Raw genomic sequence first — 21,285 nt, forward strand, 5'->3', positions numbered from 1 at the left:
AAATAAATATAATAAAATAAAAATTAAAATTTAATTTAAATTATAATTAAATTTAAATTAAAAAAAAAAATTGATGCAAAAATATTCATCTATAAAATTAAAAGAAAAATGCATAACACTATTTTAATACATTTATTATTATTATTATATTAATATTAAATTACTTATTATTAAAATAAATGAAAGAAATTAATAAATTTTGAAAACAATGAAGAAATCATTAAAAATTAATCGTTAAAAAGTAAAAAATAAAATTATATTACTATTTCATTAAATAAAATTTTTTTTTAATTTTATTTTGATATAATATACATATTTTTCTCAATAGATCGTATTTTTTTCAATTTTTATTATTATATTCATTAGTTTATGTTCGGTCGATTTGATTACCTACTGCGATAATCCAAAATCGTGAATTACAATCAGTGGATATTTTATCGTCAGAGATCAAATAGAAGTGACAATATTATCGATCTATTGCGTTATATTATATTAAGAGAAACTATTTTAAATACACACAAATTTTAAATAATTATAAAGATTAATAGGAATTAAATTTTATGAATAAAATATATTTTTTAACGCTATATATATTAAAAATTAGAAAAAATTTTATTTATTTTAGATTCTTCATTTGTACATTATTTAATACTAATATAAAAAAATAATTAGATTTCATTTGATTTTATTTCAATTGCGTTAAGCAATTTAGCTGTATTTATGATATCTCCTTCTATATCTTTTAAGTTTTTATCAACATCATTTACACCTTTCAATACATCTTGCAAAATCTGTAAAAAAAAGAAATTATCATGTCATATATTGAAATCAAATGATTAAAATAAAAAAATTATAAAATAAATGTAATTTTTATAAAATTAAATAACAATATTATTTCATATAATTATATAACATTATAAAAAGAGCTAATAAAATACAAAATAATAAATCTATTTAAAATGTACAAATTTTATTTTTATATGTAAATATAACCTCTAACCATTTTTATGTTTTGATAAAGTAACATAGTATTTTCTTCTTTATATTGTGAAGAAGATTCATAAAAAGATGCTGAAGATGTTGATTGATTATCCATTTTAATATATTATTTTATTTTTTTCAATTTTCTTAAATTTAATCAATATTGTCAAATTCTATTTAAGTATTATTTCAATTTAAATTCCCTAGTTAACTTTCGATAAATATCTGACATTTAACGTATTGTGTAAATGAACCTTAAATATTTGTTGCTTTATATTATAGCCAACTGTAATAAATATGTAAAATCTCTATGATAAAAAAAAATATACAAAGAAATTATTAATTGTATTTGATATTATAATTTATATATTATAAAAAGTTTTATATTAAATTTGTTTATATACAATATTTTATAAACAATACAATAATTTTGTGAAAATTATTTGTAAGATTTCTCATTTAATTTTTGTTAATCTATGATATTGATTTTATATAGTTTCAAATAAAGTTAAAAGAGTGCGCTGATAGTTGAATATATTTTATATTCACTTGTCTATCTAATATGATAAGTTTGACTTGTTATTATGCTTGTAATTATTAAAAAAAGACTACAATAGCTTTAAAATGATATTAAGTATAATATATTATAACACTTATTATATGTAGAAGTAATTTATTAACATGAAAATGTATGTATTAATATGACGTATAATGTACAAATAATATAAAATGACGATGTAAGTTAAAATTTGTACAATTTCTTATTATTTGATTTTTAATTCATAGTAAATGATATAATTAAGAAAAAATCTTAAATTTTATTGCTTAAAATATTATTTTAAATATATTTAAAAAATAAAATTAAAGATATATATATGATACTGTGTTTTATTTGAAATTTAAGAATATTTTTTTTAGATGTTGTTTTGATTGTCACTTATGTATAAAATGTTATTTTATATAAAAATGCTCAATAATAATCAAATTATTGAAATTATAACTTTTCTTAATATTGATATAAAGAACATATTTTAAAATATTTTTGAAATAATGAAATGATGGAAGCACAAACAGATATTTCTGTTTTGCGACCACCAGTTAATTTAAGAAATATAAATACTGGCAATGTTTTTTACACACCTTTAACTTCATTTGCTGGTATGTACATATTTATAAAAGTAATTTTTCATTATTTTAAATTTTATATAAATATTTAAATATTTCTTTTGATGTCTATAACTTTTGCAGAAATGTGGTATCAAATATTTTTATGGGCCCTATTTTCTTCTATTTTTGTTCATACTATAGCTGGTGCAATTTGTTTTGCTACATTAAGACAACATAAATATGGAAAGTACGTATATTTAAGTAAATTTATTAATAATGTATATAAATTTATAATACAATATTATATCAATGTTCATATATATTAAAAAAAAAAATTATGAATAATAATAATTATGAATGAATTTAAGAATAAATATATAAAATATTAAAATTTTTTCTATGTATGATATTTTTAGAATATAAAATAATATAAGTAAACTTTTATTTAAAGATTTTTCCCATTATTGATTATAATAATGGGTGTAATATTACCACTAACATCAGGAGTTCTTAGCTCTGCTGCTGTTGCTTTTGTATACAGAGCATCTCGATATCCACTGCCACCATTATATGCATTATTTTGGGGTATTGGTCAAACTGTTGTAGCAGGATGTGTTGGGTTTACAAGAATATTAGCAACTTTATAATATAAATTAAAATTTGTATATGAATGATGCACAAAATATTGTTATTTAGAAATGTTATATGTAATATATTATGAGAATTTTCAAAATTTGAAGAACAAATGAATAGCATTTTATTAGTATTAGCTCTTATATATAATTAGTATATATTAGCATTAGATAATAAAATTTGTATATATATATATATTATATATATATATTGTATAAATGTATGAAAATCAAGATTAAAATAATTATAAGATTTTCAAACTAAAAAATATTAAAAAATATTATTTGCTATTTATATATAAAAATGAATAATTTTATTAATTCCAATTATTCTTTTTTTAATTTTTTTAACAATTTATTGCAATTTATTGCAAATATCATAATTTGCAAAACAATATAAAATTGTTGAATATATTTTTATACAAATTAATAATATTTATATTTATATACAATTGTGTTTTTATTCACTGTTCTTGTAGTTTATCATTTTTTAAATGTTGTTTATAATTAATTGCAATATTTTTTATTTCCATCAATCCAACTTCTAAATCCTTCTGAATAGCAAGTTTTATTTCTTCATCTGAAGAAGTTAAATTTTTTAATACCATATCTGTAATATAAATATAAGTATTACACAAGTAAATATATACATTAATAATATTACACAAATTTATATAATATTTAAATTATTAAATATTTCATACCATGATATTTAAATAATATTTTCATTGTTGAAAGTTGTAATTGTGTTTGAAGAAATGAAAGTACTGTAGATACATGTCTTCCAGACATATGTAAAACACTTTGAGTTGCTGCAGTAAACAATATGCTTGTAACTAGATGTAATGCTAATGCAGGATCTTGAGTACCATTAAGTTCTTCTAATAAGGCTTCTCTATGGCCTAAAATAAATGGTCTTTCTTTCTTTTTATCATATTTTTTTAATACTAAACAACAAGTTGCCATTGCTGCATCTACAAAATTTAAAAAATCATCTATAGAATTTCCAGTGATAGATTTATGTATATTATTTAAAGGTTCTTTTACATCTTCTGGTAAGTCAAGTAATATTTTTTGTCTTATTTCAGTGGTAATATTCTGAGGAAATTGAAGCATATTTTGTTGCGCGGCTAATTTAAATAATTCGTTTATAAAATCAGTTACAAGAGATTTTAATAAATATTTTGTTAAAGCAGGTTGATCTGTTTTATCCATATGTTTAATACCTTTATCAAATATTTTAATATTTGTTATTAAAATATTTAAACGTTCCTCAATTTCACTTAAGTTAGTAGTTTTATTATTTTGTGCTAATTGATCTGCAATGGATATAGCATAGTTATTTATTTTTTGTTCTAAATATAATGCTAATTCATCTACTAAATCATCAATTATCGTTAAATTATCATCTTTAGCAATTTCATTTTTAATGTCGTCTAAATGAACTAATTTAAGTTCAATTTTTGTTGAAACAACTTTTATATTTTCATCGTCGGATTCATTGTCGCGAATTTTTCCTTGTAAGTATTTTTTTTTAGTAGATTTGGTTTTTGTCTCTCTTCCTTGATTACCACCACCTGCTTTACCAGTTGCAGCTTTTTTTCGACGTTCCTCTTTTTTGTTTCCTTTGCTTTCAAATATTAAATCTGCTGATTTAGATTTAATTTTATTTTCTGCTATTGTTTGAAACCATTGTCCACTAGCTACTGCTTCTCTAGCTTTTGCTTCTGCCATTGCTTCGAATGATTTATTTAAAGATTGTAGAAATACATCAGACATAACTACAGTTTTTGCAAATACATACGTATTGTTGTTTATTTTTTTCTCTGCGATTTTAAGAAGCATTTCCATATCTTTGTCAGAAAATACAGATGGTAAAAGAGGACTTATATCAACAAAAGATCCAGTTGCAATAGCTTCTTCAATATTTGAATCTATTTGATCTCTAATACCTGTACCCACAGCAACAGAATCTAAGAAAATTATATTTTCATTTGGAAAATGACGTTTAATAAAATTTGGTGGATCTGATATTCCAAGACGAATAAGAGCATCATATTCTAAAAGATCATATTTACATTTTAAATATGTTATTATTATATCATTATTTTTATATTATAAAATGTAGCACAGACCTAAATAACCATTTTGTTTGTAAAAATTATCTACCCATTCATTTTGACTCTTTGAATATATAGTTGGTATATAAAGACTATTTGTTCCTTGTTTTCCTGCTACAATACCAGGAATTTGTTTCATTTCTTGTAAGCTATCTAAAATTGCTATAAATATAAATATAATGGTTAAAATATAAATATATTATTATGTATTGGTATATTTTATGAATATATGGAATTTATATTATACTCACAAAAAAATATTCTTTCAGAAACAGAACATTGTCCTAAAATTGCTGATAATGGTGTAGGCTTTGTAATTGCAGATAAGGCACCTCTTATTTTTGCTCTATTTCTTGCTATAAAACTTTCTGTATAAAAAACTCTTGTGTCTTGAGTGTCTTGTTTGCCATATATAGTTTTTCCTAATTCTTTTTCAATTATTGATTGTAAGAAGTCAGCTGGTAAATCATAATGAATTGTTAACTCTGACACATTAATAAATCCATGTTGGATTAATTTGTCATTGATTTCCTCAGCAATTTTATTTGTATAAGTTTTATCAATAAGTTGTCCAAGTATTATTTTTAGTCCTTTATTATGTCTTTCTAAATCATTTGCTACTTTAGATATTTGAGACAAATTAACATTAAGAATTTGAGATAAATCAACTAAATTGATTCTTCCACCATGAATATACAATTCATCTTTAATTTCCTTGCCAAGATATTGAGGTGTGACATATTCTTTACCATCATTAGTAAATATTACATCTAACAATTTATTCTCAATTAACTTTGTTACAATTTCTACACAATTGCGTTCTGATAACCTATGTTAAATAAGAAAAAATATTATAAAAAAAATATGGGGCAAAATTTATGATAAAATATGCTAAATTAAATTATCATTTTTGAAAAAATTTATTGCAAATATAAATTTTTTCAGAACTATATCAAATAGTTTTTTTAATATGAACTAAATTTATTTTATCTATAAAAGAAAATGTAATTTCATTCTACAGCTGTTTAAAATTAATTTATTATAAATTTTATTATAATAATGTAGAATTATTAAAAAAAGAGAAATATGTTTTATGAAAATAAATTATACTTTTGTAGTGTAGAACTTAATTGTGCTTTTTGAAAATCAGCTGCTAATCTTTTAATTTCATCCCAGTCAACAGAAGTCATTTTAAATCCTTAAAATTGAGCTGCCAGATTGTACAATTAAACACTTGACATTTTTCATCATTGATTATAAAATTGATAGAAGATAGGTAAATCAATTTGACATTTTATTGTGACATCTAGCGTTGAGAATGGAGAATTACAGAATAAATTAAATAGTTTCAAACGCCAATAATCTTTTAAAAAGTTAAAAATTTTATTTTAATATGAATAAAAAAGAAATATGTTTTGAAAGTAAAATAGTTATAACAGTGTTTTCTAAATATCAAATATAAATATAAATTAAAGAAAAGTATAAATATGTATTCAAATAAAAATTCTTTCATATTTTCTATAATGTAAATCATTTATGAAATAAATCAAATTTATTAAATCATTTATAAATAATAAATTTAAATATAATTTTAATAAAATCTTTTGTATCTAGACAATATTAGGGATTTTTAGTAGGAAGTGTTTTTAGAATAATTTTATAATAGGTTTTGTTTATGCACGTGTATTTAAATATATTATTACTACTATATTACATTCCAAATTAGTTAAGCTAAATAATAAAATGTAATTTTTTATAATAAAAAATTTTTTTCGAAAATTATTTTCTTAAAAACCATACTGTGACAATATTACAAAATATAAGGTTAGACAGTGCATGTCTTTTATCGATTAGATTTTTTAGTCGTATTTAATGTATTACTTTGTTCAAAAACATTATGTGATTAATAATTTGCAATCAATGAAATTAATAAGTTCTTATTACAAAGTTTTTGAAAGTGTATTATTGCTGAATGAATTGTTTATATAATCGCTCAAAATTTTATTTATTATTAATTTGTTACAAAATATCATGGTGAGATAAAATATATTCAATTGTATTTAGATACATATGATTGAATATTGTGGCCTCAATAAAAGTGCTTTTTATTAATTATTATATATGAAGTGAATCAGTTCTAATTTTTTTAATTTTCATTTCATATGCAGCTTTTGTGATGTTATATTTTATAATATTTAGTTTTTATACTTTATATATTATATTTTTATATAATATATTTTTTATATTTTTAATATAAAAAATATATTAATAAAAGTAACTTATTTTGTTAAAAAAACAACTAGTGAATTTTAATTTAAAATCACAAAATGTTAATCTCATTATTGATATTATATATTTATTATTTATTCATTTTTAGTTTATCATTTTAAATAATGAAAAAATATTAAGTCTATTTGACAATAATTTATCATCATATGTAATAAAGAAAAATAGTTCAAACATAAAATTATATTATTGAATAAATTACATTAATTTTTTAAAAAGTTAAAGTATTTAAGATTTTTATTAACAATTATGTTACTGCAATATTTTTATAATTATGTGACAAAATTTATTGTATATATATATACATGATTTTAATATTACATATGTTTAAATTAATATTTGTATGAATATTGTATATATTTATTGATATATGTATGAATGTATAAATAAAATTAATTAACGTTAAATTATACTTTATAATTATTATTTTATACTTATATATCTATATACATATATATGTATATAAATTTATATAGAAATAATATATTTTTAATAAATTTTATATAATTATAAGATTAATATTGAAGTTATATTAAAATTTATAAAATTTATAATATTATTGTGTTATCATATTTAAAATCACATATAAGATTTTTATTATAATTATAATATAATAATAAAAAAGTATATATAAATAATTATAAATTTCATATTTAAGCACATTTTTATTTATATAGATTTATAATTTTTTAATATTTAGTAAAATTATATTATAAATTAAATTTGTTTTATTAATAATTTTATTTATGAATTCATTGTGCACTTATTATTTTTTAATTTACTTATTTATTGAGGCCACTCAAATCTCTTTTTATTATTTGCAAGAATTTATATAAATATAGTAATATTGCATTTTGTTCTTAGTAGTATTATTTCAAATATTGCATTTACAATAAATTTTGTATTATAATTAAGCCATAATAAAATTAAGTCTCCAAGTTGTTGAAAATGAGATGAAAAAAAATAAATCAGGTATATAATAATATATAATATATTACATGTATTAAATTAATATTTTTTAAAATATATTTTGCATTTTCAGAACAAAACAGCAATATAAGAAATTTTGATAAATATTAAATTAAACTATTTTATAGTTTAAATTATAATATGAAAATATGTTATATTTTTCAGTTTTGAATAGATAGTACAATTTTTATGATATTTAAAAAAAAGTACATAATTAAATTTAATATATAATAATGAAACATAAATTACTTAACAATAACAATTCAAAATAAAACATAATAAAATTTATTTAAACGTTTTTATTTAAACAATAAAACGAATTTCGTTTTCATAAAACGAAAAAAACAAATTTTTAAATTTCTTAATAATAAATATTATAAATTTAAGTATGAAGTAAAATATAGGTTATCATATGTAGTATATCACATTTATTTTTTTTATTATATAAACTTCACTTTATTACATGTAAAAATTTTATGTATCATATATTGTATCACAATGTTTTTTTATTTAGAACTTAAAAATATCAATTATTGGAATAAATTTTTAATGAGTGTATTTTTAATTAGCTTATAAATTTTGCTTATCGCATATTTATGTTTGCTTTATGCTTTTTGCATTTTAAAATAATCAAATTATAATGAAAATAAAATGAAAAAAACAATATAATTTTACTTTCATTTAAATAATTATTGAATTTTTTCAATTTTTTTTTACTTTTATTATAATTCGATAGATCAATCGAGATATTTATATCAAGACAAACCAAAAAAATATTTATAGAATAATAAAAATATATAAATGATATTTTTTTTTATAAATTATTATTATAATTACTAATACTAGTATTATATAATAAAATTAAAACTTATAATATATGCAAAAAAATAAATTATTTAGAATCAATACAAAATCGATATTCTAATGCAATACCGAAATATTTTTGAGCTATAGTTTTAAATATATGTATATTCTTATTATTTGAAAAAGTTTTTTATTTTGAAATACTTTATAAAAATGATTTACATTTGATTAAAACTAAAAAGAATGAAAAATTAAAGAATAGCAAAAGAATAAGAATAGTAAATCTATTTGATATATAGAGGAAACATGTTCTTAAAGCAAATATGAAAAAAAAATTGTATATTTCATTATTAACTGTTAACTTATTAACTAATAATTTAGTTAATTATAATTTTAATATATTGTAATTGTATTTATAACATTTATTATTAAATTATAAGAGTCGAAAACAGTTATGATATCAATTTTAGTTGAAACAATTTTAAAGTATCGAAATAAAGTATCGAAAAAAATCTTAAAAAGTATGAAAAAGTAGTATAAAAGTAAAAAAAAGTAGTATGAAAAAAAGTTTCTGATTTATATATAAATTTATTTTCGCTTTTATAGAATTAATATTATATCGGATTTATAACGGTTTCATAACGGTTATGCATTGGTTATGTCATTTCAATTTCATCGTTTTAAAATTTGCAATTAATTGTAATGTAAAAAAACATAAATTAAAAAACTTCTTCAGAGTAAATATATTAATTATATGATTAAATTATAATAAAATTGTAATAAATGATAGGCAGCGATTACGTTCACATTTAATAAATGAAATAATAAATGATTGAATATTATTAATTTATTAATTCTTGTATAAAATCAATATCTTTTTTTTCATAATTGTTTCAAGATTCGATTCTTTAAATTTGTTTTAATCTATTAGAAAAATTAATTATTAATCTCTAAATAAAAAGTAAATATTTTATTATCTTCAACTTTTTTATACTTTTAAAAATATATATTTTTTTTAAAAAATAAAAAAAATTGAGGTTATTATAGTCTGCATTAATAGAAATTTTATTTTGATAAAATTATATCAATTATTAACGACTTATCATTTGATTTTTGAAAAACTAACTGCAATGTTGATGAAATTCTAAGCAATTATAAACATATTTTTTTTATTTTCTTCTATAACTTGTTAATATTCAATATTCAATGTTTTAATTTTTTAATTTTTTTTTTTCCTTATTCTCAATAAGTACAAAATTTTTTCTAACCAATATATCAAATCAAGCTAATTATATCTCTAAACTAATTCTTAATAAATCCAAGATCTTTTATATTGAATTATTATCTATTTGAAATTGCTAACATTTAAAATATATCATTTCTATATTTTCTTTAATGAACAGAATTTTTTTTATATATTTTTGAAATTCAATTTACTATCACTCAAACAATTAGTATTCCTTCATACCTGTGTGCTGTCGTATAATGATTCTCAATTTGCAAAAAAAAATTGATTCACTTGATTTAAGATGAAATATCAAATTGAATTAGAGAACAAGAATAATTCAATAATACATCGTATAATATTGAAACCACATGTCAACTCTGCACATAGCTCAGAGACACTTTTTTCCTCTTCGTCCATCGCTTTCGCGTTCGCTCGCTTACTAGCGCTTTAATCTTCTCTTCTTACGGAACTTTCGACCTCTCGTTCGATCGTCGAATAACGCTAGTCACTTCAGTTTATGCCCGACTCTGTCGTCGGTTGGATCGGTGGAGGGATCGCAGAAAGAGATAGTGTGGTTGTTGGTCAAAGACGCGACGAGACGCGCGGACACGCGTTATCTTCGCTGCAAGCACGCCGAGCAATCGAATCTGGTAAGCCCAATAGACGCTACTTTCGAATTCCCTCCATTTCTACCTGCTGCACGTGCTTTTCTTTCCTTTCGATTGTTTCTTCTGTTCTTTTCTCAATTCAGTATTAGTTAACCTTTTCTATTCTCGTTCGTTCGTTTGTATTACTTTCTAATCGTGCCATATTTTAATTTACACAGAATAAAAGAATTTTTCAATTGTGAATTCGACAGAACAGAAAATGTTTTTCGAAGACTTTCATCGTGTCGAATCGATCGGTAATTTTGTTGCATGCGACATTTGAACGATAGTGTTGACAGAGATTAAAAATGGACAGATTAAGAGGATTAGATTAAAATAGGAACAGTGTAAATCTAAAAAACAATCGGCGCCATATTTCGTGTTGTGATTAGATTCAGGAAATAATTGGTTTTTTCTTTTCTTTTTTGTATTTTTCTTTTGATTTCTTACATGTTCTTTTTCGTTTATCAGGAATGTTATGCATACGTTATACTGATAATATTATGTTAACAGAGTAACTTTCGTAAAGTATTACTGCCAATCGTAATTTTATGGTAATGATAATTTTGCTATGATAATTTTGTTATTTCGATCATTTCGATATTGTGAACAATAACTCTTTTATGATTTTTTAAATTGATAAATGAAGGTTAGGAACTGCTTTTTTTTAGAAATTATTTTATTAATATAATTTTTTATTGTGTGATCGTAAATTAGTGATTTAGAAAAATTAATAGATAAATATACTATTATTTATTTAATTATTTAAAAAAAATATTTTGTAATTATATCAAATTTTGTGTAATAATTTAAATATTTTATGATGTGATTTTAATTAATTGATATTTATTATATGTTAAAGTAATTATTTATGATTCGATATTCATAACGCCTTCGCTTACAAAAATTTTTTTGGTCACTTAAATAGAACTCATCAGCTGATTCTTGGACAAATTACTCAATTTTTCTCAATTAGTTAAATTAAGTTAGTTAAGTGTAAGTACTATAAAGAATAATTAATTTTCATTTTTTAAAAATTAACTTTATTTATTTTATTTAATTTTAAAAGATTAATTTTATAAACTTATTTTTATATATTAGAATTTATAATAATTTGTTTTAATAGATTTTAATATAAAAACTCTAAAATTCTAATATTATAATTTAAAAAGATGTATAAGTTTTAATTACTATTTTTTATGGGATTTTATTTTATTTTATTTTACTTTTTTTAATAAGAAACTATTGTTTTTTTATTATTTTTTTAAATTATGATTTAATTTTTAATTTTTCGACAAATTATGAAAAATATGATAAATTGCTATTTATATTTTGTGTCGAATTGACAAATTATTTTTTTTTCTATAAAGATATATTTTTTTTATCAATTATTGTCTAGTCTACAATTTGTGAGAAGGTTAATCGGTGATTAATCGATATAGAAATCGAAGTGTTATACATTTCACATACTTGATTTATTCAATTCGAATACAGATTTATGTCAAGGTTAAAAGAAGCAGATTTTATGATTTTCAATTAATATTCATACATATATATTATTGTTAAAATAAATGCAAATTTCGGAAATAGTATTTTATTACATTTTTATCAATGATATATAATTTTTAATTTTATTATTTTTATTTTAATGATATTTTCCGTAAAAATGAAGAATTTTTAAATTTTTTATTTTTAAAGCGATATTTTAATCATATATTCAATTATATATTATTTTTTCACAATATATATAATCCATATTTACTTATTCATAATTATTTTTGCTTTCTAATAACAACGAACCTTCTTCTGTCGAACAATACAGTGAGAAAAAACAATTTGACATTTATTTTATAAAAAAAGTTTTCTGTCCACACTGCTCTAAAATTTACGCGAAAGTTTCTTAATTACAGATTTATTTTCCAAGTTTCAGTCAACGCAAGAGTAATCTTCTTGAATCTACTAATTTCGAGTAACAAAGTGCACTGACAGCATAAACGTGAAACGTAGTTCAGATCATATTATGCCGCGTCGGAAATTTGTAATTATGATTTATACGTAAGAAACTCGGTGGTATCTATTTTGAAGAACTTGGCAGAAGGTTCCTCTCGCTTCTTTATAAACGATCACTACTTTTCCCTTGTGAGCAATAACCCCATTGTATTATCGTTGATTCGTGGCTTCTCTTTAACTAGATTCGACCGTTTAATTTTAATTGGTTCGTGTTATTTGACTCTTCTTTTTTCCTTTGTTATCACAAGTGATTTTAATCTTTTGTTAGTTTAAATTCGATGACTAATTAACGTTTGAAGAATAGTATAATTAGAGAATTAACTAAATTTTATTCGCTAATTGAATTATTATTTTAGATGTGAAATATCAATTATTTAGATGCAAAATGTTAATTTTATATTGTAATATTAATGAAATGAAAAAGGATAAGTTTAAGTGTCAATTGAAGAGTCTTTGAAAGAATAATTTAAATTTGTGAAACTTTTTTGTTAAATCAATGTAACATTTTTTTATTCTTATTTTTTATTTAATTTTTTATTTATAACTTTTTTGTTTATAACTTTTCGTTATATTAGCGTTTAAATAATTCAAAATTATAAACAATAGTAACGAAATGTAATAAAAAATTAAGATAAAATGTGAAATAAATTCTCGTAGAAAATTGATCGTACTTTAAATGTATTTTCATATCGTCTTAAATACGAATATAAAAATGCTCGCCTTCTACGCTGTACTCGTTACTTTTGATCATTATAAATTAGAATACAAATACCAAGCAACTCCCGACCATTTAATGTTCTTAGAAAGTGCTTTGACACTTCGTTACTATAGTTGCATGTGTCTTGCTTTTCTCTGTTCTATCTTATTCGAAAATTTGCAAAGTTTTCAACATAGTTTTTATTTCATTATCATTATCATCATGGATTATTTTGTAGTGTGAAATATTATATATATATAAGAATGCATAATATATATAAGAATATATATAAGAATGCATAAGATTGCACATTAAGATAAATTACCTTATATGGATTGGTATAGATTATTTTCAACGTCATAGTTTTTATTTCATTATCATTATCATCATGGGTTATTTTGTATTATGAAATATTATATATATATATAAGAATGCATAATATATATATAAGTATATATAAGAATACATAAGATTGCACATTAAGATAAATTGCCTTATATGGATTGGTATTGATTGCGTTTTATTAATCTTTGGCGTAACGCGATATGAAAACGAAATCACGATTTTTTATTTTAATAGGTATATTTTCTTTAACTTTTTTTCCTTCTTTCTTTTGAAAAATTTTTTCTTCTACAATTATTATTTCATATTTTTTTTATCTGAATTTTTTTTTTTTCTTCTTGAGTTTTTCATCTGTATATTAAATATTGATTAGATTATGTTAAATTAAATTAGGTTTGAGATATTGTTCTTATTTACTTATACTACACAATATAAGTTTATATCTATTTATGTTAATATATATTCAATAAAAAATATTCAGAAAATAAAAATTATTTTTTTTTATCTTACAAATTATTTATTTAGAAATTCGATTGTCTGTCAATGTATATATACATTGCATATGTATCAGAATAAGCCTTGTTTGTTTAGCTTTCTCTATAAATTAAAAATCAGAAAACGCAGGAAAAATAATTTTTTTTTTATATTCGAAATATTAAATTAAATGGCATGTATATTTAATAACAATAAATTATTATGAATATATAAAATAAAATATTCAATATTATTATCAATTATATAATATTCAATATATTCTTATTATTAGTGATATGATTAAATTAATCATATCTGATTTTGATATTATTTATATAGATGAAATCTTATATTATATTGAAAGTTAAAAAATTTTTCATATATCGTTATATCTTATTCGAAAATAAAAGAATTTCAATTTTTCCTTATCAAAATTTGGCCTTATCAAAATTTTATGTAGATATATAAATATATTATGGAGAAAAAATTAATTATAAATATTTTTTTGATTTCAATAAAATAATATTTTAATTATGCTATTAATATTTGATTTATTTTTGTCATTAAAAAGCGTAGCTATCTTTTTCTACTATAATCTTTTTTTTTTAGATATAATAAATAAAAAAATTAATACGACGATAAATTGAAACATAGAAACATAGAAAGTGTAAATAATGATGAAATAAAATTGCGTAATACCATTTTTTATTCTATTTCAGGACATTCTTTCAATAAATATAAAAAAGAAATGTTTCAAAATAGTAAAAAATGTTACATGATATTTAATCCAAAGCTAGTTACGCCATTGGTTTTGATATATTGAGTTATCATCGTGTTAGAAACATGTGTACATATGTACTTATGTACAAGCTTGATGCACATTTATCAGCACGTGATAAGACATACGAATTGTTTAATATGATCGTGGTGTGCACTATTTTACGATACAATGCTTTTCTCTTCTGTTTCGCTTTCTGTATTTTTCTTTTTATTCGTTTCTGAAAATTGAAAATACTGTAAATATATATGTTAATATATTATAATATATTAATATTGGAAAAATTTTGTTTGAATAATTTTTGAAAGAATCTTTATTGGAAATTAAAATCGATAACCAGAAAATATGTTATAATTATATGTGTTAATTATATATATATATTTGTAGAATTTATTATCTTTAAAACTTTATTTAATTAATATAAAATTATTTTGTCTTTGATTAATTTTGAATTGATTAATTATTATATATTTTTTTAATAATTACAGGAAAGATTAAAATTATTATTTTTTCTTTTGAAATATTAAATTATATAATAGGTGAAGAAAAATAAAAAAAAAAGTATTTAATTCCACGATCGCATTATTTATTATATTATTGTAAAATTTTTTATTTTTTTCGCTAGTTACTAAAATATTTTTTCAAAATTTCTTGATTCTCTGATATTAAATATTTTTTCTAATAAAAGTTTTATTAAAATTTATTAAATGACCAATTTCTTTTAAATAGATTTCTTTTTCTCTCGTGCTTGCATGAAGTGCTATGCATAAATAAATTTTGTCTTAGAATAAATTTATGAAATATTTTATTAATTTTTAATTAAATTTTACAATATTATTTCCTTATAGTTTATTTTTCAAAAAATTCTCAAATAAATCGGCATTGTTGTTTGATTAATTGATAAAACTTTATTAGTCATAAGAATTGAGAATGTTTGTATCCTAAGGTTAATAGATTTTTAAGATTATTACATTTTTTTGAACTTAAAGTCGATTTATCTGTCTTGTTTTGTTTAATTTAAGTCAATTTATTTATTATCAAAATGCATGCAAAAAAATATAGAATTATTATTCTATATTTTATCAAAAGGAACGCAATTATTCCATTCATAATATCTTTAGACTTTGTTTTCTTGAATCAAGTAAAATATTACATTCTCTGTTAAATATTTAATATTTCAATATTATTTATCCTTATCACTCTGTTTTCTAAAATTAAATTAAAAAAAATTTAACTTAATTGCAAATTTTACAAATTTATTTCAATAAATGTTAGAATTATATTTATTTTTAAATTGAGAAAGCAAAATTTCTTTATGTTTATTTGAACAAATATTACGAGTAATTTTAATGAAATTTTGTAGTTATGAGACACCTAAATTATTGCGAGAATGTTTAAGATTAAATATCACGTTTCGCATGTGTCGGCACATGCTTTTGACATGGTTCCACGTAGTGAGAACGATAATTTAACGACAACAAGAGTACTTTTGTAATGAATTATAGAATTGTCAAGATGCGCACAGGTTTCTGTAAAACGTAATATTTTATAATCACACCATTTATATTTAAATTGATTTATCATTATTTTAAAAGAAAAATATTTTCTATGTGTTTTCTTATATAACTTACATTTTTATGAATGAAACTTATATTAATTCTTTTGAAAAAAAGATTTTTTAACATTTATATATCAAAGATTAAACGAAGATATTACAAATTAAACTTTAAGAATATTTTCCGTTTCTTAAGAATAATAATGTACTTAGTAATCCAAGTATTTTTAAAGATGGTTTAATGCTTATCCACTATTTATTAATATTTATTATTAATCTTCTAATTTTTATGATGATTTGAAATAATAATAAACAATTTTCAAAATTGAATTTAAATTTTTTAAACAAACTATTCATCATATGACATCACATTTTCTATGACTGTTATCTATATATATCTAATCAAATCATAAAATTGTACGTGTTATATGTATATATACAACTTCATAATTGAATAACAAGAATCCTTTTTGTTATTCAACTTTCAATTCATCCAAGTTTTCGTCCTCTCTTATATTTCTAATTTATCATCAAATTATTTTTTAACACTTAACGCTAAATAATTAACTATTAGTTAATTCAATACTATTCATTAAATACAATTACAATTACTTATATATTTTTTTACTAATTTATTTTTTCTATACATATAATTTTTCTTTTCAGATCATCATTGCATATCGAGGCGAAAATCGTTAAAAAATCTAAACAATGACAATCGCGGAGACCACAGAATTGAAGATGAATTCTACGAGGGTTTCCAATACCATTGACGGGATCCTCAATCCCTTGAACAACAGGGATCCGCAACAACTGGAACAGATCTCCAATTCTAGCCCGGAGGCAAACCCTCTACTGGAGTCCAATCGAGCTGATCATTCATCGATGAAAATTGACACTTCTACCATGAAATCGAAGAAAATGGACAAGGAGGAGGATGATTGGGCATCGATGAACACCTCAAGAAGAGATCCGGAAGTGAATGATTGTAACGCGATTGTTCCGCCTGATGGCGGTCTCAGAGCTTGGATGATTATGATAGGCAGTTTCATTATTAATGGTGTTCTATTCAGCGTCATAAACACGTATTCGTTGATCTATCTAGAATTGCAGAAGAGATTGTCAGAGTCTGGAGAAACGGGGGCGTCTTCGAAGGCGGGTAAGTGTTTTATATTCTTTTGTGTTCTTTGCTATTAAGAATTCGAAAGGATTATAAGGATACGATGTATCCGTAAGAAAGAATATAATTGTCTGTGTTCGAAAAAGAGATAAATATATAAATATATGAAATAATTTTTAATTCCTTCAATTATTTATAAAATGAATTATTTTTTTTTTATTTCATATACGACAAAATAAGAGAAAAGTAAAATTATAAAATTTGTGAGAGGATATTTTTATTTTAATTACTTCAATCTTTATTCTAAATGCAATTAACTAATCGCTGTTAATAAACCGTATTATCTCACCATTTTTATTATATATCTATTCTTTATATTGATAATATATATTTATGTTTTGTGGATCGTTGAACTGTCTGGGTTTCATTCATCTAATTCTTTTTTCCATATTTCAAAAAATTATCAAGAATTTGATAATATAATTTTCAAATTATATACATATATTAAGTAAAAGTTATCCGTTATTTACCATTGCGTTATTACTAATCACTATTTACTATTTAATATATATTACTATATCTTAGCATTTTATTAAATATCTGCTATTTGTTAATTGATAATTAACGATTTAAATTCGTATTGCATGTAAACACGCTTTGTAAGTAAAAAATAAAAATGAAAATCGATTCGTGAATTAACAAATAGGTCAATTAAACAATTATATTCAGATCATTTGTGCAAATCAATGAACATTCTAATAAGAATGCGAACAATAAGTACTGAATTGAAATAATCGTTAATATTTGTGTCCATGGCCTAAATATCGACATTGTGAAATTATATTCTATATATTGACGTCTTCTAAGATCTAATTGTTGTTAAGTGAAGTACAGAATAATTACTTCTATCAACTAGCGTATCAATTAAACCGATCGATCAGGCTAATCATTGCAAAGTCAATGCCCTGAACAACCTGGATTTGAATTAATCGACAATTACAATGAACATTAATAATAACGAGGGTCAAATAATATTAATCTAAGGGTAGTTACTCTTTAAAGTAGAACTAGGTCTTTACTACTAACAATATATAGTTTAGTTTAATCTATATGATCTAAAATAAGAGATGAATAATTTTTATTTTGATTTAATTGAAGAATAATTTTTCATTTCTTTAAGATTTAATTTTTACATTTCAAAGTTTACATACATATAATTATTCGAAATAAAATATTTATTATATTATTCAGAGAATATATTTTAGAATCCATTTATCGATGTATTAAAATATGAATTTGTATAAATATTTGCAGTTTAGTTATAAATCATATCTCTTCTAAGTAAGTCAAAGTTAAAATTATCTTTTTAATTTTTGGATCATTAGAAATATAATTTCTTAAATGAAAATAAAGAATTAATCATTTCATTATTTGAGATTAAAATTGTATGAATGAATACGTATTGAATATTTTCTATTTTTTTCTGTTTTATTTTTTTTTTTATTTTAAAAAATATTAACAGGCTATTACATTGTTTCAGAAAAAGATTAAAATTTTTTTATATTGATTATTATTAATAAATTATTATTATATTAGTTATTAAAATTAAACAATTTAGAATATAATATTGTTTAATGAAAATTTTTTAACTTATCTCATCAATATCACAAATATTATGAATAATTTCAATGAAATTTTATTATAAGAAATCTAAATTATTGCGAGAATGTTTAAAATTAAATATCACATTTCGCATGTGTCGGCACATATTAAAATAATATATAAAATATAAACAATGCAAAATGTTATAAAAAAAAAAAACAGATTTAATATATTTGATTATAAAGTAACATACACACACACACACATACACACACACATATATTTGAATATTTTTAATTGATAATATTAATTTATTCTTAATATTTAAAATAATAAAAATTTCTTCGATTTGTCCTATCAGAAATATATTCTGTTGTATTAAATAAAAGTTAGAATAGAAGTTTATGAAGTTATTGAAGTTTAAAATTACTAACCAATATCAAGATCAAAGTAAACGTTCACTCATATAATATCCATAATCTAATAGAACTTCTGTTATCAGAATTTCTATTACTCGAATATTCTACTATCGAAAAAAAATTCTATTATATCTGAATATTCTATTATACAACGCTTTTTTTGGTTTTGTATTCTATTTTCTTTTGATGTCATTCTTTACAAATGGAATCTGGTATATTACATAAAAAACGTTGCTTCAAATGTGAATCAATTTGAAAGAAAAAAAATATATCTATAAAATTTAGATTGTATTATTTTTTAAAAAATATTTTGTTATTTATTTTTAATTAATTGAATAATTTTTTATTATGTTTTTTTAATCTGAGTTTTCCTAAAATAAATAGAAAATATAAAATAAAATTTGTCCATTTAAAATTTTATTTTCAAGAAATGTTAAATACAGATGAATTTGATTTTGGATAATTCTTGATTGGATACAAGTGAATTTGACAGGAGTGAATGGAAGTGACAAAAAGTCATTTTTTACGAAAATAAATAAAAAATATGGAATACAATTTTTTTTAAATAAAAAACTTGTTTTCGAGATAATCCAATTTGAAAATTTAACGAATATGTTCGTTCATATTTAATTTGAGATTGAACATATTTGAATATATTAAATTTTTAAAAAAAGAGAATTGAAATAAAATTTAACTTTTAATTAATTGTTTTATATAAAACAATCTTTTAACAATTGTTCAATTATTAAAAAATTAATAAAATATATAATTCAGAAATTGATTTTCAAAATTGATTTATTCGAAAACGAAGTTTCAAATCTCATTTATAATATAAATTTCTTTGCACTTTTCTCTTATTTTTTGTTGTACATCAATTTTGAAATGTCTTCTACGTAAAGAATTATATTTTCTATTAAAATCATTCTTATTTAGGATAATAGTAGTTTCATTGAATTTTAGAACATTTTTATACGTATCAAAAATTGTTAGAAATTGTCAAAAATGATCATGCCTTTGTTTCAGCATTGGTAGGATCGTTAACTATCGGTACAACGTTCTTTTTATCGCCAATTTCTGGCATTCTCACCGATAAAATTGGGATTCAGATGACTACATTTCTGGGTGGTGCTCTTGCATCCAGTGGTATGCTTCTATCCTCGATATTTTCTAGCAAGGTAAATTATTTTTTTTTTTTTTTTATGAAACCTTATTAAGTTTTTCTTCTTTCCAATTTTATTTTTTTTTTATTTTTATTTTTTATTTATTTAATATTAGTATTCAATTAATCTTATGTTTCACTATTTTAATTAATACAGCGTACAATTTTAATCCGATAAATATCTTAAATTAATTGCAATGTGAACTTTACAATTTTTATCACAAATTATATTCGCTCATTGATTTTATTATACTTATAAAATCATCTATATGTGTGATGTAAACGATATATGCTAGATTCATCGTTCCATTTTCATAAGAAATTTATTTCGAAATTAATTAATATTATATATATA

General features: G+C 20.6%; 3 protein-coding genes across 9 annotated transcripts in view; 2 read left to right on the top strand and 1 right to left on the bottom strand.

Moving 5' to 3' along the window:
• Positions 1–1,655: 1,655 nt before the first annotated feature.
• On the top strand, positions 1,656–2,834 carry LOC102673134 (transmembrane protein 170A). The gene is made up of 4 exons (XM_006607976.2): positions 1,656–1,718; positions 2,003–2,139; positions 2,230–2,335; positions 2,540–2,834. The coding sequence occupies exons 2-4, from the start codon at positions 2,037–2,039 to the stop codon at positions 2,733–2,735; spliced, it is 405 nt and encodes a 134-aa protein (XP_006608039.1). The 5' UTR covers positions 1,656–1,718; positions 2,003–2,036; the 3' UTR covers positions 2,736–2,834.
• Positions 2,835–3,043: 209 nt separating this feature from the next.
• LOC102673838 (E3 UFM1-protein ligase 1 homolog) lies at positions 3,044–6,154 on the bottom strand. Its single transcript, XM_006607981.2, has 5 exons — positions 5,951–6,154; positions 5,092–5,669; positions 4,856–5,002; positions 3,425–4,780; positions 3,044–3,330 (listed from the first exon to the last, which is right to left on the bottom strand). Exons 1-5 carry the CDS (start codon positions 6,028–6,030, stop codon positions 3,185–3,187), a joined length of 2,307 nt encoding a protein of 768 aa, XP_006608044.1. The 5' UTR covers positions 6,031–6,154; the 3' UTR covers positions 3,044–3,184.
• A 316-nt stretch (positions 6,155–6,470) lies between these two features.
• The window catches only part of LOC102673357 (monocarboxylate transporter 10), a 22,454-nt gene continuing 7,639 nt past the window's right edge, over positions 6,471–21,285 (top strand). For 3 of the 7 annotated variants that reach the window (XR_420623.2, XR_420624.2, XM_006607980.2), the window contains exons 1-3: positions 10,389–10,777; positions 17,297–17,789; positions 20,795–20,946. Coding sequence is in view for 5 of the 7 variants with exons in the window: in XM_006607980.2 (XP_006608043.1) it covers positions 17,342–17,789; positions 20,795–20,946 (600 nt within the window). In the remaining 2 variants the exon portion in view is untranslated. Of the gene's footprint in view, positions 6,586–8,072; positions 8,099–10,387; positions 10,778–12,965; positions 12,990–17,296; positions 17,790–20,794; positions 20,947–21,285 lie in introns of those variants that run through there. The other 4 variants (XM_031510488.1, XM_006607978.2, XM_006607977.2 and 1 more) reach the window with 4 other exon arrangements.

The sequence above is a fragment of the Apis dorsata genome, unplaced genomic scaffold (assembly GCF_000469605.1).
Source record: "Apis dorsata unplaced genomic scaffold, Apis dorsata 1.3 scaffold_27, whole genome shotgun sequence".
Classification (NCBI taxonomy): Eukaryota; Metazoa; Arthropoda; class Insecta; order Hymenoptera; family Apidae; genus Apis; species Apis dorsata.